Here is a 24,894-nt window from a genome sequence, read left to right on the forward strand (position 1 = left end):
CTCACAGGCAGGCTGTCTCCTCCCGCAGCCGGCAGCCCTGAGGGAAAGGACGAGCTCCGCACCCGGGGCCCGCCCACGAGCCCGCCCGCCTGCGCGCATTGGTCGCCTCGAGGCCCACGTCCCGCCCTCCTGCGCGCATTGGTCCCCTCGAGGCCCACGTCCCGCCCTCCTGCGCGCATTGGTCGCCTCGAGGCCCACGTCCCGCCCCTAGATTTGAAAGCTTCGGGAGCGAGCCGCCTGGGGGAAGCCCTGCCCACTCCGGCGTGCAGTGCGCTGCTCGGGCCCGCCCATTCTCTGACTGTAGCATCGCGCTGGTGTTTACGGTTCTGTCTGCTCTGGTGATGATAGAAGGTGAAGTGATACGCGGTCGAGGCTGGGGAACGAGGGGGCAGCGACTGGGTCAGGTACCGGGCCTGGGGTGAGGGAACGGCCGTGTGTCAGGAACTCGGTTGAGAACGGCTCGGCGAGAATCAAGCCATTTCACTTGGGTGATCTCCACCCTGAGTGGCACATAAGGGTTCGCCTCATCTTCTTAGGCCTCAGTGTCCTCCTGGTGCCCACTTGGGACCCTTGTCTGGATTGAATGGTCTCGTGCCACCCTGTTGGCACGCAGGGGGACTGTGGCCAGTTACGAATGACAGTGCTGTCGTTGTTGTTGTTGGCGAGGCGCTGGTGCCCGGCCTACTTCCCTCAGCTGAGCAGTGTGCCTGAGCTGGCCGCTTTCTCGTCCTGATTGATGGCCATGGGATCCTGGCAGGGCTTGGTGCCAGGCGCAGGGGCTGGGTTCCCATGTGGCAGGGCTTGGTGCCAGGCGCAGGGGGTGGGTCCGTGTGCCCGTGATCACGGGAGCCCTTCAGGGTAGGCTACACCCCGCCTCTTCCTAGTCCTGTTTCTTGGCTGCCTCCTTGGTAACCGACTCGTTGGACACACGTTGTTGCCCTATGAGTTGTCTTTTGAAGTCTCTGCTTAAGCTTCATTGAGCTTTGTTGAGAAGGGAGCATGCTTAGGCAGTTTATCCAGGAGTAGCGTGGCAGCATGCATATGATGTGTTCCATTTCCTAGACCCCACGTTCCAAGGTACCAAGCGATAAAATGTTAATATATGATATAATTAATATTATAATATGTAGTATTATTGCAGTATAGAATTAACATACATTTTTTGAGGTTACATATTGCGCACCACATTCAGAAGCCCCATTCAAGGGCAGACTCTGGTTTTTCATTCAAGTCTTCAGTCACAGGAGCTTGCGGGAGAGAAGCTGGAGTTTTACAGTCATGAGACTGTTCTTTCCAATGAGAAATGAGATCTTGAATCCTGCTGGCACTTGAGTAGGATCTTTTTTTTTTTTTCCTTCCTGCAAAGGAATTTTGTGGGGTTTTTTTGTTTGTTTGTTTGTTTGTTTTTTAACCATTTTTTCTCTGCTGGACAGAGAATCTTTGTCTTGTAAGCCTGTGACTTTGTTGTAAAGTCCTGTCTTAAGGTGTCATCCAGTCAGAAAGGCCACTCACCTAAGCCTTCTGAGATGTAAGAAATGACACATATCTGAGCAGTTTTAGATATATTAGGGAGTTGTTTATTCAATGAAAATGAGCATGTGAACAAATACAAACTGCCTTATTACAGCATTTTTGGGGGAGACAGAACTATTTTTAACGAACATTTTGTCAGTACCTTAAAATCAGCACCATTCGTGGAAGCCAGAGTCGAGGTTACCTTCCGTGTTGCAGGTGTTTGCAGGAAGTACACAATGTGAACTAGTGAGTTAGTACTCTCATGCTTTTGGCAAACTTTTCTCCTGTGTTTCACAGCAGTGATTAGTCTTCACTATACTGAAATTTTTTTTTTGAATGGCACAGTGACAGAAAGAGAAAGATCTTTCATTTCTTTTGGTTTGCTTTCCAACTGCCCATGATAGCCAGGCTGGAACTAAGAGCTAGGAACTCTGTCTGGTTCTGCTAGAAGAGAGGCAGGAATCCAAGAACTAGAATGTGGCATATGGGCTTACCAAGAAGCTGCTTAACTCCACGATGCCACAGTATCTGCTACTGTGCCACTTTTATTAATTTTCACCCATACATAGACTGTTCTTGGAACAGTCTATCAATAGTTTAAGCATGAAAGATATAAAACCTGTTGAATTATATAGTTGGTTTTGTTGTTTACGTGGGCCTTGTCAAAAGCAAATGTGTGGCTTCTTTAGCCTGATTTATTATTCAGGAGGAAAACCAGCGGTGCTGTGACAGTTTGATAATTTCAGGGGTCAAGCAGAAATGTGGGGTTGTGTGGCGGTGGTGAACAACAAGCTTTATTTGGACAGTGGTTTGACAGAATTACCTGCTGCGGCAGCCCCTCGTTGTCGGCCTTGCCTTAGGAGTGGTTAGGGGCTTCCATCTAAGGGGATCAGAGGCAGAGAAAATTAAGAGAGAAGGAGAAAAACTAATGAAGAACTTATTTGTCTAAGTGGCATTGCTCCTCTTCCTAATGCTTGGTGGCTTCCGGGTCATATACCTTGGAAAGCCTGCAGTAGCCTGAGGTCCTGCTTGTCCCAGGTGTTCTTTGTGCTTAGCAGGTGTTGAATGTAGTTTCATGGGATGTGCATGTCAGGTTGACTCTAAATGGCTAATGCGTCTCTGGGCTGTATTTAAAGCAAATGGATGGATGTATATTTAAATTTGGTGCTGCAATGCAGTTTCTGCCCCCTCTGCCCAATAACTTTGCAACAGATTTTTAGTTTTGCTATAGGTTATACATCTGTAACTGGTGTTTTCTTTTCTTTTTTTTTTTCCTTTTTAAAGATTTATGTATTTTTATTGAAAAGGCAGAGAGACAGAAAGATCGTCCATCCACTGGTTCACACTCCAATTGGCCTCAACAGCTAGAGCTGAGCTGATCTGAAGCCAGAAGCCTCTTCTGGGTCTCCCACATGAGTGCAGGGTCTCAAAACTTTGGGCTATCCTCCACTGCGCTCTCAGGTCACAAAGAGGGAGCTGGGTAGGAGTTGGAGCAGCTGGGACATGAACCAGTACCAATATGGAATCTTGGAACTTGATGGTAGATTAGCCGATTGATCCATGTAACAGTGTTTGAAGCCTAAAGAAAGAACTTTTCTCTTAAAATTTGACTGTGTGTATACTGTTATTTGTCTGGGTTCAGCACACTCAATGCCACAGTTTCTTGGACTGTCTGTGCTGACATCACCAAGCTTTGTCTACCTAACAGACTTTTGAACTAGTTCCTGAAGCCAGGAATCCCAGTTTGAGAGCTGCTGTTCTGGATGTCTTATCGTCTTGTTAAAGGGCAGCGCACTGAGTGCTCGCCTTCTCCTTGGTGTTTGGCACCTGGTAGAGTCTCTGTGAATTTTTTGAGTATTAATATATCTTAGTAAGATCACCCTTCAGCTTCCCTTTACATTTAATCTGATGTTTCATTCACTTATAGTAGTTCACTGAGGCATTATTTCATATTTTACTTTTTAAATTGAAAGTAATATTCTAGGTAACTGAGTTCCAATGCAAAGACAAAGTCTAGACCTTATCAGTGTTTGCAAGATGCTAAGTAATTAAAACGACACAGAGGGCCCTGTGTGGTAGCCTAGCAGTTCAAGTCCTCGCCTTGAACATGCTGGGATCCCATATGGGCACCGGATTCTAATCCTGGCAGCGCCACTTCCCATCCAGCTCCCTGCTTGTGGCCTGGGAAAGCAGTCAAGGACGACCCAAAGCCTTGGGACCCTGCACCCGTGTGGGAGATCTGGAGGAAGTTCCTGGCTGTTGGCATTAGATCCGTGCAGCACCAGCTGTTGCGCTCACTTGGGGAGTGAATCAATGGGAAGAAGAGCTTCCTCTCTGTCTCTCTTCCTCTCTATATCTGACTTTCCAATAAAAATAAATGAATCTTAAAAGACACAGAGTTTAACTTTATTCTTTCATCTTCCTACTACTTACTCTCTGAGAAGATGTCAGGGAAGATGGGATTATTTTATGCTGCCTTACTTCACAGATGACCTTTACTGACCAAATCTTGTTGGATGAATCTGTTCAACGTTTGAGTCTGATAAAAAGTATTAGGCCGTGTCTAGTATTATTAGACTCAGAATCCATAAATGTAGTGTGATTTTTTTTTTTTCTCTTTTCCATAGGTCATTGTAATGTCAATAAAGTAGACTAAGATTCTCCCTGCCTGAAATCTGGTTGTTTGAAATGGAGTGAAGTAGTAGGCTGAACACTTAGGCTTTTTAAAGTTAGAGTGGCTTACATTGTTATTTATTAAAGTTGTCTTAAAAAATATGGTTATTCTTACAGAATGGAGTCTAATTTGAATCAAGATGGAGTGCCTAGGCCATCTTATGTTTTTAGTGCTGACTCAATTGCAAGACCTTCAGAAATAAATTTTGATGGTATCAAGCTTGATCTCTCTCATGAGTTTTCCTTAGTTGCTTCAAAGACTGAGGTAAGTGTAAGAAAAGTATTGTGAAGATTATTTGATTGAATGGAAATGTGTATGTGTAGGTACATTTTTTACTGTACCTAGAAGAGATACCCAAACTCTCTGGGGCAGTGATGTATCAGTAACTTTCTTATGGAAGCTGTGAGCTGCAAAAATTATTAGGCATCCCTTTTCAAGTCTTAACAACTTAGTAAGTATCTTTGCCTTAACCTAGTAGCCAGTTTAGGCAAATAATATGAAAAGAAAATTTTTGAATATTTTACCCTTTCATGACCCTCTAGCAATGTTATTGATGAGATAGGTGCTTATTGGGCATTCTACAACTTCTTAAACCTTGGAATCCAACTAGACTTCAACCACCCTCATTTGCTGATTTTCACTGTTTTGAAATAGTGCTAAGCTTGTTTATCATGGGCAGTCACTGAAAGATGCCGTTATCACATATATGACCAAACCAAGAGGGAAATATGATATAAAGTGGAACTGTACCTGCTTAGCCATTCGTGATTACCGGCATGGCAAGCACTGCTGTGATTCCCTTCAAAATGTGAACTATGGGGGATGTCAAAGTTCGTAGGAAAATGGAATTAAAGATGAGGTTCATTTTAGTTCAATAGCATTTTGAAATTTATGCATAGTTTTTTCAAAAAATCTGTCTTCTACACAGGTGCTTCTGTATTCTGCCCTGCCCCCAGGAGTTATGTCCCTTAATTTTCACAACAATAGAGATTTTAACAAATTATGTAACTCAGTAGTATTTAAACTAAGAGGTCGAGTCCTTCTGCTGTCTTACCTAGCTTATGGACATTCTTGAATATCTACTTTAAATGACTTTATATTGTATTTATTACATTTTAAGTTATTAATTTTGATTTCTTAAATATGAACTTACTCTTTTTTAACATTTATTATTTATTTCTCCTTGAAATTCAAGAGTTACAAAGAGAGAGGGAGAGAGAGATTTTTAATCTGCTGGTTCATTCTCCAGATGGCTTCAGTTGCCAAAGCTGAGCTGATCTGAAGCTGGGAGCCAGGAGCTCCTTCCGGTTCTCGTATGTGGATGCAGAAACTCAACGCTTAAGGTCCACCTCTGCTGCTTCCCCAGGCCATTAGCAGGGAGCTGGATTGGAAGTGGAGCAGTCAGAACTCGAACCTGTGCCCATATGGGATGTTGAATTAGCCTGCTATACTACTTTGCTAGCCCCTTGAACTGACCCATTTTATAGAGTAGCACAATGGAAGTTAAGACACACAGATAAAAGAATAATACTGGGCCCAGCACAGTAGCCTAGCGGTTAAAGTCCTTGCCTTGCACATACCAGGATCTCATGTGGACACCAGATCGTGTCCCAGCTGACCCACTTCCCATCCAGCTCCCTCCTTGTGGCCTGGGAAAGCAGTTGAGTACAGCCTACAGCCTTGGGACCCTGCACCTGTGTTGGAGACCTGGAAGAGGCTCCTGACTCCTGGCTTCGGATTTGCTCAGCTCTGGCCTTTGCTGTCGCTCTGTTTATCTGACTTTCCAATAAATATAAAATAAATCTTTAAAAAAAGAAAAATACTTATTTAGTATTTGTGATGTTTCAGGTTTAAGTATTTTGACACTTTAACTTATTTGCCATAAATGAATATAAAGCAGAGGAAAGGAACTCTGTAACATGTGCTTTTAGTATATAATTGAAACTATTTATTACATACTTGCTTGTGTCTGCCTTCATTCATTTAACAGAATGATTTGCAAATAATTACCTCTCTTTTTAGTGCTTATTTTTTGAATTCGTTCACAAGCTAGGAATGGTTTTTACATTTTTAAATAGTTGTGGATAAAAGAATGTTTAATGATTTGAAAATTATATGACACTTACCTGCCTATAATTAAAGTTCTGTTGTGTCATGCTATGTCGTCGTCTCGCAGCGATGGACTTGGTGCACGGAGCCGATAATAACACGCATGGACCCTGACAGATGCTCAAACCCGAAGTTTATTAGTGGCATCAGACTTTATACACTGAGAGTCATATGGGCTAAGGGAGGAAGTATTGAGCTCATCAACAAAATCCAGTAACAGTTTTATGTTTTTGTTTGGAACTCCTTTTGTCTTGTATATTGCACCAAGTGTTCTCACACACATACTGCCCATTCAACTGTTCTTATACAAATGATATCCAATCAGGTATACAAAAGGTAGCCAATCAGTTGTTCTCATGCAAATATTATCCAATCAGCTGTAATCCTGTGCTTGCTGACCCTCTAGGGTCACAATGTCCTCCTACAAAGCTAAACTCACTGGTGTACATATTTTCTGTATTTTGCACTGTATTGTTCAATAGTTGTGGCAGAGGCTATCGGGTCTATAGAGCCTAAAATATTAATGATCTGTTTTTGGGTCATCATACATGGTAGGTTAGTAGTTTGTTGCTTTTGTCTTTCTTTGTAATAGTTCTTGTGCGTAAGTGCCACGTTTGCATTTAGGATTCATTGACACTTAGGTGGTTTTGGTTTTGGACCATTACAAATAACGTTGCTTTAAGCATTCTTTGGCAGGCCTCTCTGTGGACCTAGGCATTCACTTTGTCTTAAATACTTTGAGCAAAAATTAGGCAGAGATTTTGTTTTTTTTCCCCCCATGGTTCTATCTGGGAGTCATCATAGAATGTTTATGTGAGTTGATAGATGAGCCCAGGGATCTAGGTTGCTATTCTTTTTTTTCGGTTTTTTTTTTTCAGGTTTTGAACACTCATCTGTTTTGGTATCACTTACATATACTGTAAAAGCTTTCATTTCCTCATTAAGTTGTTTGTAAAGATTATTTATTTGAAAGGTAGAGTTACAGAGGAAGAAAGAGAGACAGAGAGAGAAAGGTCTTCAATTTTCTAACCTATTCCCCAGTATTGGGTCAGGCAGGAGCCAGGAGTCTGAAGTTTCATCTGGGTTCCCGTGTGTGTGTAGGAGCCCAGTTACCTCTGCCATCCTCTGCTGCTTTAGCAGGGAGCTGGATTGGAAATAGAGCAGATGGGACTTGAATCGCTGTCCGTGTGGGATGTTGGCATTGCAGACCATAGCTTCACCCACTATGCCAAAATGCCAGCCCTTCATTAAGTTGTTTGGATGACTTTGTTAACAGTGTCGACTACATTTTTGGTTTAAAATACGTTTGTGATGCCTGTATTCTGCATTGGAGTACACAGGATTGAGTCCTTGCTCCATGGCTGATTCCAGCTCCCTGCTAATGTGCGGCAGAAGTGGCTTACATACTTGGTTCTTTGCCACCCATATCTGAGATCCAGATAGAGTTTCTGTTTCCTGACTTTGGCCTAATTCTGCCCTGACTGTTGTGAGGTTGTTTTGGCTGTGAACCAGCAAATGCAAAATTCTCTCATTCTCTTTCTGTCACTCTGCTTTTTAAATAAATAAAACACAAAATATTGTTCTTTTTTTTTTCAAGGTAAACAACTTGGAATCAAAAGATTATCTCCAGGTTTGTCTTCGAATAAGACCATTCACACAGTCAGAGAAAGAACATGAATCAGAGGTTTGTATTACATTTTTTTTTTTTTTTTTTTCCGCTAGGGAAAAGGGGAGACACTGCTCTTTTTTTGGTCAAACTACATTTTTAAAATTTTATTGGAAAGTCAGATTTACAGAGAGAAGGAGAAACAGATAGAAAGATCTTCCTTTTACTGGCTCACTTCCTAAATGGCCACCATGGCTGGAGCTGAGCTGATCTGAAGCCAGGAGTTTCTTCTGGGTCTTCCACATGGTGCAGGGTCCTAAGAACTTGGGCCATCCTTTTTTGCTTTCCCAGGCCACAAGCAGGGAGTTGGGAGGGAAGTAGAACAGCTGGGGCGAGAACTGGCACTCATATGGAATCCCAATGAATGTGAGGTGAGGATTTAGCCACTGAGACATCATGCTGGGCCCACTTGAGTGCCTTTGATAATTCTGGAACATTTCGGCTTTGCTGCATGAGGATTGAGTGCCAGAGGCCAGCTCTTGCTGAGTCTGGACCTCAAGACGGTGTGTGGATACAGCGAGGAAAAGAGACAGGACAGTCACTTGATGTCCTCTACTGACAGCTCAAGAAGCTCGTTTTGATTCTATCAGACACATCACAAACTTCTGCCCAAACGTTTGATTGTTCTATTTTTAACCTCATGAGTAAGCTGGCATACACAGATGTTCAACTAATTAATTTTTTCTTCATGGTAGACCAGGTGCTCTTAAAGATAATTCTATAAGGTACTATAATCATTTTTCTTCAAAGGAAACCATTATTAATTCTTTAGTAGTAGCCACTGGGCAGCAGGCAGGACTGCAAGGCCAGGGCACATGCAATTAGATCTTAATCAGTAATACACTCCTACTACATTGCTATTGCTACAACTTGTCTATCATTTAATGGGAGAAATACATCAAAAGGGAAAAAACCATAACAGTGCCAAGACAAAAGTTTCAAACATTAAATCTCTCTACAACTATAGACTCTATAACCCTATAAACAGTCAAACAATGATTAAAATCATATCTGTAATATTAATGGAAATACCCTAGAATTCCTCTAGCCAAAAAATTATAAAAGTGACTGAAACAGATACATTTTCTGTGATCCAAAGATTTGCAAGGACAGGCTAGCCTTTGAGGTCACAGTAACTATGTTTATTGTCATAGTAGTTTCAACTCATGCTCCCATCGCTTTCTTTAATTTTTGAGATTCTTACCAAGCCGTTTCTCAGAAAGCGTGATACATGTCTGGGCCAGATTTTGGGACAAAATAAGGTGTCCAGAAATAGCATGGACTTAATTGTACTCCTGTGTGCAAATTGTTAAAGGCCCACTCGCCAAGACATTATCAGCAACATTAACTCCCAAAGCTCACATTGGCTGCAAAAGCCATCTCACAAGGGCGAACAACACTGCCTTAGTAGATTACAGAATTCTTAGCAGGGTGGTTGAATGTCCATGCAAAGGGGATAAAACTGTGTCGAGGTGGTTAGAGAAACATCCGCCAGGCCTTGCCATACAGCTGGAAGCCTTGCCAACAGGGGAGCTATTCTCCTTACACCTTCATGTCATCTACACACACTGCATGGACCCCAGCATTTGAGGAAAATTCAGGGTCTATTGGTTGGCTCAAAGCTTTACTGTGAAGGCTGTCCAACCTGTTCTGCTTTCCATCCATTCTCTGATGAAACACTGTCTTCTGCTGGCTAGATGAGCTGGCTGTCATGTCCCCATATGTGCATCTGGTCATGCTGTCCATTGCATAGACATCAGTAGCTGAGGAGGCCCAGTAGTAATATGTGCACTCCAAGATCAGACTGTATTACTTGTGATTCTCCCTGTGGTTGGTTTTGAGTCCAGCAATCTAGTTGGGGTGTGCCTCAAGAAATGTTGCTTGGGATGACCTCAGACTTGACTCTTGTGTGTGTCACCCAGTGCAGGATAAGGTGTGGTATATCACCTGCAGCAGCCAGTGCACATATGGGTGGATGCCACAAGTCTGATCTTCATGTACTCTAGCAGGTGCCATGACCTAGTCAGGTAATCTCCAATAACCCTCACCAGGCCAACAGGTCTTGAAGTTTAACAAGGTAGTCTCTGCAGTTCCCCCACTAAGCTGCTCTCAATCCGAGATGTTATGTGTGCTAGTGAGTGCTTTGACTCAGCTTGATGTGGCTTATTCTGAGCTTTCACTGGCCAGTGTTGCAGCCCACATCCCATCCTATCTCTTGTGCATGTCAGCTGATTCTCTGATCTGACCCAGCCTAGTCTGCCCCAGATCTCGCCCAGTCCTGTTGGTGAGCATGAGAGCCAGAGCTGGGGGTACGCCATGCTGGACAAGGCTGTAGTACCCTTTGGCATATGCGTAAGACAGGTCTGGGGAACCCATCAGGCTGAGATAATCCACAGTGCCCACTGGTTTGCCTAAGAGCTGGATGAGATATGGAGCATGCCAAGCTAGGCTGCAGCACAATCCAACAGAGGCAAAAACCAGGGCTGGGGGCAGGCCTGGTGAGAGTTATTGGAGGTTACCTGACTAGGTCATGGCACCTGCTAGAGTACATGAAGTACTGCCTTACCTTGCTAGCCTATCCCCAGTGCTCCCTAGTGGGAGCTATGTGCTAACAAGGGAGTACCCCAAGTCCTCTACGAGACCTATTCCTATCCCCACATCTCATGTGTGTTGGTGAGTGCCTTGGTTCTGTTTGGCATGGTTTCCATCAGACCTGGCTTTTGTATGTACTGGCAGGTATTATGCCCTGGCCAAGCTTAGCCTCCTGCCAGCTCCAGCTCCCACAGGTGTCCCCTTGAGTTCTACCCTTAAGCCTCGCCTGCCCTGTCACCACCCCCAGCTGTCACACAAACCAGCAGATGCTGCAGTTGCAGAGGTGAGCCCACAAACCTACAGAATTTGCTCCCAGATCTGCTTCTCTCACATTCTGATGGATGCTGCAGCTCAGTCTGACATGGCCCACCCCCTGCCCTGACACTCATAGGTGGGTGGCCTATTCCTGCCAGGCATGCTGCCTAGCCCCAGCTTTCATTTGCTGCTGTGGGTGGCGAGTGATGCTATTTAGTCTGGCCCAGGTATCCCATTTGGGCGGTTGTCTTGTCTGGCCCCAACATACCTCCAGTTTTTCCACTCTGAATCACTCTGTGTCGGTTCCCTCACCTACCTGCAAGTGCAGTGGCCTAGTCGGTGGAAGTCCCTAGAAGTCATTGCTTCCCTGTTGAACATACCCTCAGCTGTTCCCAATCAAATAAATCACCAGATATTTTTTCCTAGAAAATCTATCACCCCTGCTGCATGGCGCTGTGACTAGGGGCCCTGTATCCCCCATGTTTCTTAAAAACAAAACAAAACAATAAAACAAACAAAAAAGAAACAGAATAGGCAACTATGCTAGCACAGTGGTGTCATTGACAGAATCTTGGCATTGACCAGTCCCAGAATGCCAACCAGCTATTGACTGTTCTTCTCCCAGATTTGTAACACTTGCCTAGGTATAAGACAACCTAGGAATTTGTTTACAGCTGGAATGTTTGTGTTACATTTAATTGAACTTTAATTTACTTTTTAAACATGTAAAATGCCATTGTTCTTATTTATGGTTGTGATGTGTTCTAGGGCTGTGTGCAAATTCTGGATTCACACAGTGTTCTCTTGAAAGAGCCTCAAAGCATCCTAGGTCACTTAAGTGAAAAAAGCTCTGGGCTGATGGCACAGAAATTCAGTTTTTCCAAGGTAAGTGCCTCTGTGAAACTCAACTTTTGCTTTATTATTTTAAAAGGAAAGAGATTTGTGTCTACCTTGTACGAGAAGGGCTGTTATGAAGTTCTGGGAAGAGTTTTAGGAATTCTACACTCAGGAAAACCCAATGAGGCTCCTAGACAGAGATGAGGGAGAAGACCCATAACCAAATTCGAACTCCAAGTTGGATGTAGACTGTAGACCAGGCTCTTTCTTATGATGATTGCCTGGTCTGTCAGGAGTAGTCTTCATTGTTTCTTGTAATTCAACTTTGGTTCAATATTCAAAACAAAAAGGGTGGTGAGAGACTTTGCTTATGTCGAATTCCTATATAAATATATATAATGAATCCTGTTTATGCAGCTTAGATCTTAGTTACTGGTATTTTTTCGTAAAAAGTAGGTCTGAAATTTCTGGTCTGAGGTAATAGAATCGAAAGGGAACAAATCATTTTACTGCTCTTAAAACTCCATTTTTAAAAAGAGATTTATTCACATGAAAATCAGTTTTAGAAACACGAAAAAGAGAGAGATGACCTTTGTTCTGTTGGCACATTTTCAAAATGATTTTAATAGCCTGAACCAACCTGGAACTAGGAGCCAGAAAAATCAATCTGGTTTTCTCACATGGTTGGCAGAGGCCCCAGCACTTGGGTCATCTTCCGACGCTTTTTTCAGGTACAATAATAACGAGTGGGACAGGAAGCAGAGCAGCTGGGACTTGAAGTGCCTGATGGGGATTGCTGGTATTACAGATGGTATATTAATTTGCTGTGCCAGAATGGTACCACTTTAACTACCCCTCAGCTAAATGTCCTTTTCAAGATTAAGATGAAAACTTGCTTTGCTGTTTGGGTCATATTTTTATCTTGAACATATTCTGATGTTTGAGAGTAGATATGTGGCACCTGTTTTAAGAATGAATCTGATAAAAACAAATTTTTGAAAGATGAGCAACAGAGTAGGTCTTACTAGATCTTACAATGAACTTGATTTAAAAATCAACTTGATTTAAAAAATGCATTTACTTATTTTTATTGTAAAGGCAAATTTTACAGAGTGAAGCAGAGACAGAGAAAAGTCTTCTGGTTCACTACCCAAATGGCTGCCACAGCCAGAGCTTGAACCGGTCTAAAGCCAGTAATCAGAAGCTTCCAGATTTTACATACAGGTGCAGTGTTCCAAACACTTGAGCTATCCTCCACTATTCCAGGACAGAATCAAGGAGCTGGATGGGAAGTGGGGCAGCCGGGATAAGAACTGGTGCCCATATGGGATGCCACGCTTAGAGGTGGAAGACCTCTAGTTTAGGCGTTGTGCCAGCCCTACACCAATTTGGATTTTGTAAAATGACCTGTCTTACAAATTCTTTCTTAGGTTTTTGGCCCAGAAACTACACAGTTGAGAACAGAATAAACAAATGGGACCTCATCAAACTAAGAAGCTTCTGTACAGCAAGGGAAACAATCAACAAAGTAAAAAAGCAACCCACAGAGTGGGAGAAGATCTTTGCACACGATATAGGCGATAGGGGGCTAATTTCCAGGATATACAAAGAACTTCAAAACAACCAAAAAACCAAAAAAACAAGCCACTCAAGAAATGGGCACGGGAAATGGGCAAACAATCCCCAGCGCCTATAAAACTGTACTACATAATACAATGTAAGCAACAATAAAAAAAAAAAAATAGTCTGCCAGGAATGAAAACTGGAAAAATTCCTTAAAATTAAACACTCAGAGGAAAAAAAAAAAGACAAAATATACAGTACAATTAAGCTCATAAAATTAGCCACAGAGTCATCATTGAGATGTAGCAAGTTAAGCTTTGTCGGTGTTGCAAGTGGTGGTTTATCAGACTCAGTTCTAACCCCAGGTGCTCTGCTTCCAACACAGCCTGCTGCTAACACACACGGCAAGAAAGCAGAGGATGGCCTACATGCTTGAACCCCTGCTGGCCACACAGAAACTTGGTGTTCTAAGTTCCTGGCTTCAGCTGGACCAGCCCCAGCCACTGTGGTCATCTGAAGAGTTCACTAGCAAGTTAAAAGCATGTTTTTTCTTATTTGACATTCTGTCAATATGTACATAAACAAATATTAGAAACAAAGAAAAAAAGAAAACAGAATGGTTTCCAAAGTATTGAAAAATCCCATTATGGGAGAACAGTAACACTTCATAGCTCAAAAACTTGGACAATAACCAAGTAGCATAATAAAGTGACTTAGTGACTTTAATGATACAAAGCATTTCCTTGACTAAGAATCCAAACAATGATATTCAAGTAAACACAATAGCAAACTAGGTCCTTTTATATTTGCTTGCTAAACACATCAAACCACTTTCCACAACATACTTCTCTTATTCTTTTGATATTAAAAAGGAATATGCAAATTTTCATATCCCTGCTGGCTTTCCTACAGATGTCCCAAACTCTATAAGGCAATTCATTAGTTTACCTTTTATGAAAGAATAGCCCTTTACATCTTGGGAGAGGCACAGCATCTTTCTCTTTTGGAACTTCGATGATACAGGAGCAAACAAATCATAAATACATTCATTGTAAATCTCAAAGAAAAACCCATACAGAAAATTTTATATTATCCGTATTCAAGCTAGATGGTTCACAATCTTTCAGGGATTCTTCGAGCTCTGGAATATTCATAGAGTTGGTGAAGCTTCCTACCAAAAATAGAAAAAAAAAAGGATAATAAAAAATTCAGTTAACTAAAAATGAGAGAAACGTTCAACTGAAGACAAATAGACAAATCAAATATATTTAATCCTATTATATCTATATCAAGCAATTTTAGAAATAAAACAAAATGTAAATCACACATGGATTAAGCAAAGTTTGCCTTTTTGTCCTTTTATTTAGAAACATGCTAATAAACCAAAAGAATGAACAGGTATCCCTCTTGAATTCAATTATTAAAATTACAAGCAGTAGGGACGGGCTCAGTGGTATAGCAAGCTAAGACTCCATCTGTGGCACTGGCATCCCTTACAGGTGCAAATTCATGTCAAACCTGCTCCACATCCAACCTAGCTTCTACCTTACTGCCTGGGAGAGCAACCAATATGGCCCAAGTCCTTGGGCCCCTGTGTCCAAATGCAGACTGGGAAGCAGCTCCTGGTTCTCAACTTTGAACCAGCCCAGCCAGGGCCATGGCAGCCATCTGGGGAGTGATTCAAAGGATGACACATCTGCCTCTCTCGGTCTCTCCTTCTCTCTATAGCTCTGACTGTAACTCTCTTCTGTCTGTAACAAATATTTTTAAAATAAATAAGTTATGAGCATTAAATGGATATTTGTGCAATTTAATACAAACAAGACTGATATTTCTAGATATTATTATGAAGTCAAAGAAATTTGTGCAGATAATGCTATAATGCACTACTTCTCTTTAAAAAAAAAAAAACCAACAGAATAGGATTCTGAATGTTTTTCCAATAAAGAAATTTTAGATACTTGAGAAGATATTGGACCATAACTGTGTAACTTACACAATGCACACATATATTAAAATATCACCTAACACCCAACACACACATATAATTTTTGTTAAAAAAAACTAATATTAAAAAAAGAAATCACTCCTAGTAGCCTTTAAAATTAAAATTTAAAACTAAATTTTAAAATTAAAAACTAAGTTTTAAAATTAAAAGTTGCTATATAAATAGTAAAAAATTACAATTTTTTAATTAAAAATTTTAAAATAAAAAGCTGGAGAAGGCGCTCAGCTTAGCAATTCTGCTGGTTGAAACATTGGTGTCCCATATTAAAGTGAACTGGATTCAACTCCTAATTCCACATTTTTGCTGATACAGAGCCTGGAAAGCAGTATTGGACCAAGTGGTAAGTCTCGGCCACCCATCTTTGAAATCTGGATTGAGTTCCTAACCCATGGCTTGGCACAGTCCCAAGCTACTGCAAGCATCTAGACACTAAAAAAGATGTCTTCCTCTCTGTATCTCCTTTTCTACACATTTGCCTTTACAATAAAAATAAATAAATCAAAAAATAAACCAAACCAAAAAAAAAAAAAAAAGATGGAAGAAAACCCACTCTGTCAACCTCTTAGAAAATAAATTCACACTAAAAACTTTTGAAATGTATTTCATTTGATCAACAAATGAAAACCAGGAAAGACCAGAAACCTTACCATGAAGGGTATCATCATTGTCACTAAGTGTAACAACCTAAAAAAGAAAGTTTTTAGAGGTTAAAAATCACGTTTAGATATGAATTACCTACTCACATTCATCATCAACCAAATTTCAATTCAAGATCCCCTAAACACCTGACCTTCATTCATTAAACTGTTTTTAGTTTAATACAATCTTGTGGAAGGAAATCCAGAAAAAAACTAACCCGAGTTAATTTAATAGGCAATCGTAGCCCGTCAGAAGCAATTATCACAGTATCTCACCGTCTCCCCCATCTGTTCTTTCCCTACACTTATGATAAGGCTTTTCTCACTAAAATTAAAAATTATAAATATTTGAGGTCTATGGAACATTATTCCATTATTAAACATTTGCATTATTTGCAAATCTTGCCAGAAATAAACACTAGAATAAGCGTTTTATATATTTCCTACTTCATTCTAATTATTCCCTTGGTTTACACAACTAAAATTGAACTGGCAGATGAAAAGATCAAAAATCTAAAGCTCTCACAATTTACCAAAGTATTGCCAAAATGTTTTCTAGAAATACTTTATAATCAATATATAAAAGTGATTGTCATTTTGTAATATTATTGTATTTCCATAGATGACACATAACTGGACAATGTGTCAGAAAATTTTTCTTCATCATTAATCATGCTCATTTCCTCTGAATTACCTATGCAATTATCCATTAACTTTTACAATTTTAAAAACACTAGTTTTAACTTTCACAGATTGTAGTCATGGACTCTGAAATGTGAATTTCACTGAAAAGCACATTTTTCCTATTTTGTTAGTTTTTAAAACTAAAGATTTGTTTTTATTTACTTGAAAGGCTGAGTTCCAATAAGAGAAGCAAAATGAGAGAGAGATCTCCCATTCATTGGTTCATTCCCTAAATAGCCACAACAGCCGGGCCAGTCATAAGCCAGGAGTCTCTTCCAGATCTCTCAAATGGATGAAGACATGCAAGCACTTGGGCCTCTTTCACTGCCTTCCCAGGCGCTTCCCAGGGAGCTAGAAGGGAAGTGCAGCAGCCAAGACTTGAACAGGTGCCAAAGTAGGATGCTGGTGTTGTGCCAGCTTTATAACACTATATTATATTATTAAAACTCTGATTTCCAAACATCATTTTTTCAAAGATTTATTTATTTTTATTGGAATGTCAGATGTACAGAAACGAGGAGAGACAGAGAGGAAGATCTTCCATCAGCTGACATGGCTACAATAGCTGGGGCTGAGCTGGTCCAAGTCAGAAGCTTATTCCAGGTCTCCCATGTGGATGCAGAGGCCCAAGACTTTGGACTGTCCTCCACCGTTTACCCAGGCCACAGGCCAGCAGCTGGATGGCAAGCGGGGCTGCTGGAATAAAAACTGGTGCCCGTATGGAATCTCAGCAAATAGAAGGCAAGGACTTTAGCCACTATACTATCATACCGGGCCCTCCAAACATCTTTATACACATTCCCACTAATATTTTTAAAATCCACCCATAGCAGATTAGTGCGTTAATGGGCTCCCACCAGTGGGTTTGTTATAAATGTCCATGACCTTGGAACTCTAGAGAACACCGACCAGGAAGAAGTGCCCTCACATAATTCAGGCTAGCAACCATGGACTTCCTACAATCCAGAGTACAAGCTAAAAATAATCCTTATATAATCCCCATACACCTTATAAATTAGTGAATCTGAAGTATTCACGGAACAACAACAACAAAAGAAAAAACACTAGAAATGGACTGAGGGTCAGTGCAATCGTCCAGGTTTTCATCTGGACAATGGTTCATTCCCTAGCTGCTCCAGCTCCCATCCAGCTCCCTGCCTGCGGCCTGAGAAAAGTAGGCAAGGACAGCTCAAAGCCTTGGGACCCAGCACCCATGTAGAAGACGCAGAAGAAGCTCCTGGTTCCAGGCTTTGGACTTGCTCAGCTCTGGCCCTTGTGGCCACTTGGTGAATGAACAAGCAGAGGGAAGACCTTTTTCTCTGTCTTTCCTTCTCTCCTGAAAATCCGTCTTTCCAATAAAAGTAAATAAATCTTTAAAAAAAAAAAAAAAAAAAAAAAACTAAGGCAGTCTCCAAAAAGGCACTATCGTTTAGCCTTAACAAAAAACACTTCCTGAAGAATCAAGATGGCAGAATAGGGTAAGGACACGTTTAAACAGATGGGGAGAAACATTTAATCTGGATGAAGCAGAGAGGACATATTTCAGGAAATAGGAAAAGGCAGAACAACAGTAGAGGGGTACCTGGAAGCTGACAGACACAGGAAAGGAGCAGGCACAGCAGTGTGGTGTTGCAGTGACCGATATCCAGCACGGCATTCAGCTAACGGCGATCTGAACTCCACCAGCAGCCGGAACTTCACCAGCAACCAGGTGGGAAGGGACTTTCACTGGAAGCTTGGGAGGTGAATCCAGACAAAGAACTGTCCGTCCTGCTGGTCCGTTTGATTTGACCAGGAGCAGAGACAGAGCAGCAAATTTCAAACGGGCAGTGCGAGAACAGAGTGAATTTCATAGCCCAGTCAGCCCCTAGAGCTGAATTGGGTGCCATTTTGTGTAAGGAGGAAAAGAGCAAGGGAAAGGCAAGGGAAAGGACAGAGCATGTGCTAGCTGGGGGTGAGCTCCTTTCTGACTTGGTGAACTGCAATGACGCAGCATTCTACGGATTCCATCTGGGGCAGGTCTGGGTAGCCCTAAGACCTGACGGCAAGCTGATCAAGAACTGTAGTGGTGGTACGTTCAGGCGCCATTTTGCACACTGTGGCAATAGCTTTGGGACTGCAAGGAACAGGAAACTGCGCATGTGCTGAACGCACGAGAACTCACTGAGGTCACACAGGAAAATAATAGACTGTGGCATGGTATGTATCAAAATAGGTCTGTGTGGCACCCAGACCTAACGTCCAACATGTTCCGACAAGATCAGCGCCACCAACAATCTAACTAGGATAGGACACCTGGTGTCTCTCTAATCCTGGGACCTGCTCGAACCGGAAGTGGGAGAAAGGTTGCAGAGACAATGGTGTAGCCTCAGCACGGTATCACAGGAGGTAGAGAGTGGTGAGCCAAGAGCTGGGGCTGTGGAAAGCATGGTGGAAATCTGACATAAGAACCCAGACCTGGGGGCCCGGCGCAGTGGCGCAAGTGGTTAAGGTCCTCGCCTTGCATGCCCGGGATCCCAGATGGGCACCGGTTCTAATCCCAGCAGCCCCGCTTCCCTTCCAGCTCCCTGCCTGTGGCCCGGGAAAGCAGTCGAGGGCGGCCCAAAGCTTTGGGACCCTGCACCCGCGTGGGAGACCCGGAAGAGGCTCCTGGCTTTGGATCGGCATAGCATCGGCTGTTGCGCTCACTTGGGGAGTGAATCATCGGATGGAAGATCTTCCTCTCTTGTCTCTCCTCCTCTCTGTATATTGACTTTGTAATAAAAATACATAAATCTTAAAAAAAATACACTACATGTATTACAAAGATATGAAACTATATGGAATATATATATATACACACACACATACACACACACAAAAAACTGTATACACAAACATATCAAAAAATGTTATTTGGGTTTTACATAGAGAAAAATTTCAGAAATGATACTTTACAATCTGCTAACGTCATCTTCTCAGCAAGCATTTAAAATTGCCATGTTTAAATTTTGTATACCCAAAATTTTTTTAAATAAAAATCAGAATTTTTATAAATTAGTATTTTAAACATACAAACAAATAAGATTTCAGAACCCCTTGTCTTCATAAGGTTTAAAGACTGCTGTTACTTGTATAATGTAAGCACTAGTTTTCTAAGAAACTTCAAACGTTTTCTCAAATGGAAAAAACACAAAAATCTTCTAATATAGCTGAAACGACCTAAATTTATAAAAGATCAATATGTACATTACATTTATATTACTAATTCCATTACATACTGAAATACCTCCATACCTCTTTAATTTGCCGAAGCAATGTACTTTTGTTTATAACTTCTTCTTTCTCTTGGGCGGGTGATAACCGTAAATATTCTCTTTTTTTTTATGTCAAAATTTACATTATGATCACATTTATTAACTAGTTCTTATAAGGACAAAAGAGCATGTAACATGTGAAAACCTTACATGTTGAGGGTTGAGGGAATCCATTTGTTTTTCAAGAGGCTTGGCTGTGAGCACAGTAGTTTCTCATCAGAGTCATCAATTCATTACTTCCAAAGACAGCACTCTCTGGCTTCTCTAGTCAAGTTTTTTTTTTTTTTTATTGTTGCTTACATTATATTATGTAGTACAGTTTTATAGGCGCTGGGCATCCCCCCCACCCCTCCCATACCCCTCCCCCCATGGTGGATTCCTCCACCTTGTTGCATAACCATAGTTCAAGTTCAGTTGAGATTCATTGCTTGCAAACACCTGCCTAGCATAAAGTTCAGCGTCTTATTGTCCAGTTAAGTTCAGTGGCCTCTTGGGGAGACCTTCTATGGTCTGAAGATAGGTCTAACAGAGTAAAGATCCAGTCAGTTAAAAGCCCCAACAAGGCCTCAGTATCATTATACAACATTATGGAATTAATTGACATAGTATTGGGTAAACAATATGTTAAAAATAATGCAAGTTCCATTCTTCGAAACATCTGGGTTGAGACAGTATCAATGACATGTTCAAAAAATGACAAACAACCAAACAATAAATTACAGGTTAAATCAAGGCAAACATGTGGTATCTAACCTTTTGGGATTCGCTCATTTCCCTTAGCATTATAGTTTCCAGTTGTGCCCATTTAGCCACAAAGAACTGCATTTTTGTTTTTTTTAATAGCTGAGTAGTATTCCATGGAGTAGATGAACCAAAGCTTTCTTATCCAATCTTCTGCTGATGGGCATTTCGGTTGCTTCCATGTTTTTGCAATTACTGATTGTGCTGCAATGAACATAGGGATGCATGTTGGTTTGTCGTAAAACAGGTGTTTTGGATATATTCCTAGGAGTGCTATTGCTGGGTCATATGGTATGCAGATTTTGAGTTGTTTGAGTGTTCTCCAGACTGATTTCCATAAAGGCTGTACCAATTTGCAGCTCCACCAGCAGAGGAGTAGGGTTCCCTTTTCCCCGCATCCTCGCCAGCAAGCGTCATTGGTGTTCTTGTTTATGTGGGCCAATCTTACTGGTGTTAGGTGGTACCTCATCGATGTTTTAATTTGGATTTCCCTTATTGCTAGGGAGCTGGGACATTTTTTCATATGTTTGTTTGCCATTTGGACTTGTTCCTTTGTGAAATGTTTGCCCATTTCCCGTGCCCATTTCTTGAGTGGCTTGTTTGTTTTGGTTTTTTGGTTGTTTTGAAGTTCTTTGTATATCCTGGAAATTAGCCCCCTATCGCCTGGCAGACTATTGAAGGTCATTTACTTTGTGTGTGGAACCTGAATACTCCAACATCATATAATTCTTGTTATACCTATTTTCTTGTGGAGTATAATAAGATTGTGGAGTATAAGCTTAATTCAAACTCAGATGTGTTAGTAGAAGAAAGTCTGATCTGTGTCACTGAGAAAAGGCTGTCATTGTAGAACAGATTCTGTTGTTTTAGTATATTGATTGATATCCTCTTTATGTTTAAAGATCTACAATGGATTCAAGTATCTGATTCCAAAGAAGCATACAAACTTTTAAAACTAGGAATAAAGCACCAGAGTGTTGCCTTCACAAAACTGAATAATGCTTCCAGTAGAAGGTAAGGTACAGGCTCTGTGGGATAAGCCTGAAGCACCCATGGCATCCTGTGTATTTTAAATATAGTCAGTTTTAAATTAAAGGAAGTAGTTGGTTTTGTAGTAAGTTAAATTAATTCCAGCACATAAAAACATTTTGTAAACTAAAGAGCAATAACATATAATATTATCAATGCTATTTCTGGCCCTAATATTAACTTCGCTAATTTGTAGAAAGTCTCAGATATATTTAGTCTTTATTTATGTCGATATTTCAGCTGATTATTTTCAGTTATCTATAATTGTGGCTTTTCCCTGCATTTTCCCCATTTACCTTTTAAATGCCATATGCATACTGAATATTGCTATCCCAAGCAGTTTAAGAGGATTTTTTAAAACTATTAATTTGAATAGCAGAGTGATAGAGAGATAGAAAAGAAAGAGAGGGGGAAAGAGGTGAAAAGAAAAACATGCAAGCTATTTCCCACGCACTGGTTGAGATAGCATGCATCCATGGGTTCACTCTCCAGCAGTTGCAACAGTCAGTTCTGGCCTAGCCTACAGCCCGTAGGCCAGAGCTCTGTTTGTGTCTCCTATATGCGTGTCAGGGTCTCAAGGAGCCAGGCCATATGCTGCCTTCCTGGTTGTTTTAGAGTGAAGCTGGATCAGAAATGAGCCAGCTGGAGCTTAAAGCAGACAGTAGACAGCTGCAAAGTCTGCTGTGCCAGCATACTGGCTCCTAAGAAGTGAAACACTGGGAGATGAGTGACAGAGGGACTAAGTTTAAGCAGTAAGTTTTTTGTTTTGTTTTTTATATAACAGGTTTTCTCCTAAGGGAGAAAAAAGTACAATACACAGTGATGGCTCCGTTTTCAGTTGGGCTACAGATAATTTATGACTCAGAAAGTCTATTTAAATATAAAGGTCAAATGTAGATTTTGTGATGGAGTGAGATTTTGTTATAAGTGATTCCATTGCTCGTGGTTGGAATGTCAGGAAGAGAAGTGTTAGGAGAATTAGCAGTACACAAATTGTAGGACTCTTGGTAGTATATAGGTTGAAATATCTGGCAGCTTTTTGAAAAAATGTTGTGATGAACTAAAGCTAATACTAGGGTATTGAGATTGGCTTAGATGCTTATCTCTAATTTAGGATGTTAAAATTAAAAATCTGTAATATTTAATCTTTGTATATTTCTTTTAGTCACAGCATATTCACTATTAGAATCTTACACATTGAAGTTTCTGAAATGCCTCGTGTAATTGGAGTCAGTGAGTAAGTTCAAAATTTATCAAGTTCTTAATTATTTTGAATTGTTTAGAAGAACTTTTCAAATAACCTATTTGGTGTTTTGTTTAATTCAGATTGTCTTTATGCGATCTTGCTGGTTCAGAACGCAGCATGAAGACTCAGAATGAAGGTGAAAGATTAAGGGAGACTGGGCACATCAATACTTCTTTATTGACTCTGGGAAAGTGCATTAATGTTTTGAAGAACAGTGAAAAATCAAAGTAGGTGTTGTTAGTGTATGTATTAGTATTTAAACTTTCAACTTTACTGATTTTAGAAAGTTTGCTTTTTTTTTTTATTTGTTCACTTGCTTCTTACATGATGATGGTATTTATTATTTAAATACTTAGAGATCTTGGATTAAAAAAATGATAGAAATAAAGAAAAAGATTCATTGGTATTGGTAACTCATCAGTTAAGCTATGTTTTCCAAAGCAAAAATGTATTAGCAGTTTAGAAATGAACCTCTCATGATGCTTGTATGCTACTTTTTTTTTCTAAAGATTTATTTATTTTCATTCAAAAGTCAGATTTTATGGAAAGGACAGACAAAGAGAAAGATCTTCCATCCACTAGTTCACTTCCTGAGTGGCCACAGTAGCTGCAGCTAAGCTGATCCAAAGTCAGGAGCCAGGAGCTTCTTAAGGATCTTCCATGTGGTTGCAGGGGCCCAAGGTTTTGGGCTGTCCTCTACTGCTTTCCCAGGTCACAAGCAGGGAGCTAGAAGGGAAGTGGGTATGAACCTGCGCCCATGTGGGATCCTGGTGCATGCAAGGAGAGGACTGTAGCCACTAGGTTACCCCAGGTCCTCTTTTTTTTTAAAGAAAATATTTCTATTGGAAAGGTAGATTGTACAGTTTTATAGAAAGCAGTGACTGAAAGGTCTTCATCCACTGGTTCACTCTCCAAGGTGGCTGCAATGGCCAGAGCTGAGCCAATCCAAAGCTGGGAGCCAGGAGGACTCTCAGGTCTCCCCTGAGGAACTAGTGTCCTAAGGCTTTGGACCGTCATCTGCTGCTTTTCCAGAGCTTAAGCAGGGGGCTGTACGGTACGGGAAGTGTAGCTGGGACATAAACTGCTGCCCACTTAGGTTGCTGGCATTTGTAGACAGGATGAGTTAGTTTGGCCATCGCAGTGAAACCTGCTACTTCATTTTTGCTAATAATTTGTGTGCATTCTTCTAGAAATGGAGATTTTTGCATTAAATAGCTTTGTAAGCTGAGTAATGATAAGTCATCTTTCATCATTTTTATTATCAAACAGTTGTATCCATTGCATAATATTCTATGTCATTATCCAGTGCTACCTGTTATCCAACAGTTGTATACCATGAAACACAGCTCCATTAAATGTGTTTTTCTTTATTTTTCCTAGTAGGTCATTGTTCAATCGTTTAAAGAAAATGAGCAGAGAAGCCTGTTACAGTTGAAGCTAATTTTTAACTTTCAATTTTAAGTCTGTATTAAGTGGATCAAATTATTCCTGGTAAACTTTATCAGCATATTAACCTCATGAGCTTTGATTTGACTTAATATTATTTAAAAAATTTTTTATTTCACAGGTTTCAACAGCATGTGCCTTTCCGGGAAAGTAAACTGACCCATTATTTTCAAAGTTTTTTTAATGGTAAAGGGAAAATATGTATGATTGTCAACATCAGTCAGTGTTGTTTTGCCTATGATGAAATGCTCAATGTGCTGAAGTTCTCAGCCATTGCACAAAAAGTAAGTATATTCACACTCCTACAGAATTTATTAAGACTCAGATTTTTAAGAAATAATATGTTTTGTATTTGCTACTTAAAGCCAAGGAAATAATTGAAAATTAAGTATGGAAATGCTTGATGAAGTAGAATAACATGGAAAAAGATTGAAGATTGCCCTAATAGAATTGACTTGAAGGTTAGAAATAAATATTAACAGTAAACATTACAAATCAAGAAATTTTCTTGGAAAAAATAGTCTGCTCTGCTATTTGCCTGACTGCCAATACTAAGAACTTAGCCTAGGATTATAGTTTTGCTTGTAGTCTGCAC

General features: G+C 40.7%; 1 protein-coding gene and 1 long non-coding RNA gene across 2 annotated transcripts in view; one reads left to right on the forward strand and one right to left on the reverse strand.

The window, feature by feature from the left end:
- Positions 1-4,162: 4,162 nt before the first annotated feature.
- Positions 4,163-24,894, forward strand: part of LOC121158224 (kinesin-like protein KIF20B) — a 35,164-nt gene continuing 14,432 nt past the window's right edge. Inside the window, 8 exon segments of the mRNA XM_040982885.1 lie at positions 4,163-4,453; positions 7,896-7,982; positions 11,580-11,696; positions 13,079-13,101; positions 21,434-21,592; positions 22,773-22,844; positions 22,934-23,080; positions 24,421-24,583. Coding sequence (XP_040838819.1) covers positions 4,307-4,453; positions 7,896-7,982; positions 11,580-11,696; positions 13,079-13,101; positions 21,434-21,592; positions 22,773-22,844; positions 22,934-23,080; positions 24,421-24,583 — 915 coding nt within the window. The 5' untranslated portion in view covers positions 4,163-4,306.
- Positions 14,342-19,899, reverse strand: LOC121158226. Its single transcript, XR_005884172.1, has 3 exons — positions 19,818-19,899; positions 15,867-15,903; positions 14,342-14,382 (listed from the first exon to the last, which is right to left on the reverse strand). It is a non-coding gene; the product is annotated as an uncharacterized LOC121158226 (long non-coding RNA).

The sequence above is a fragment of the Ochotona curzoniae genome, unplaced genomic scaffold (assembly GCF_017591425.1).
Source record: "Ochotona curzoniae isolate NIBS_2020 unplaced genomic scaffold, NIBS_Ocur_1.0 contig_3660, whole genome shotgun sequence".
In the NCBI taxonomy this organism is placed as follows: domain Eukaryota; kingdom Metazoa; phylum Chordata; class Mammalia; order Lagomorpha; family Ochotonidae; genus Ochotona; species Ochotona curzoniae.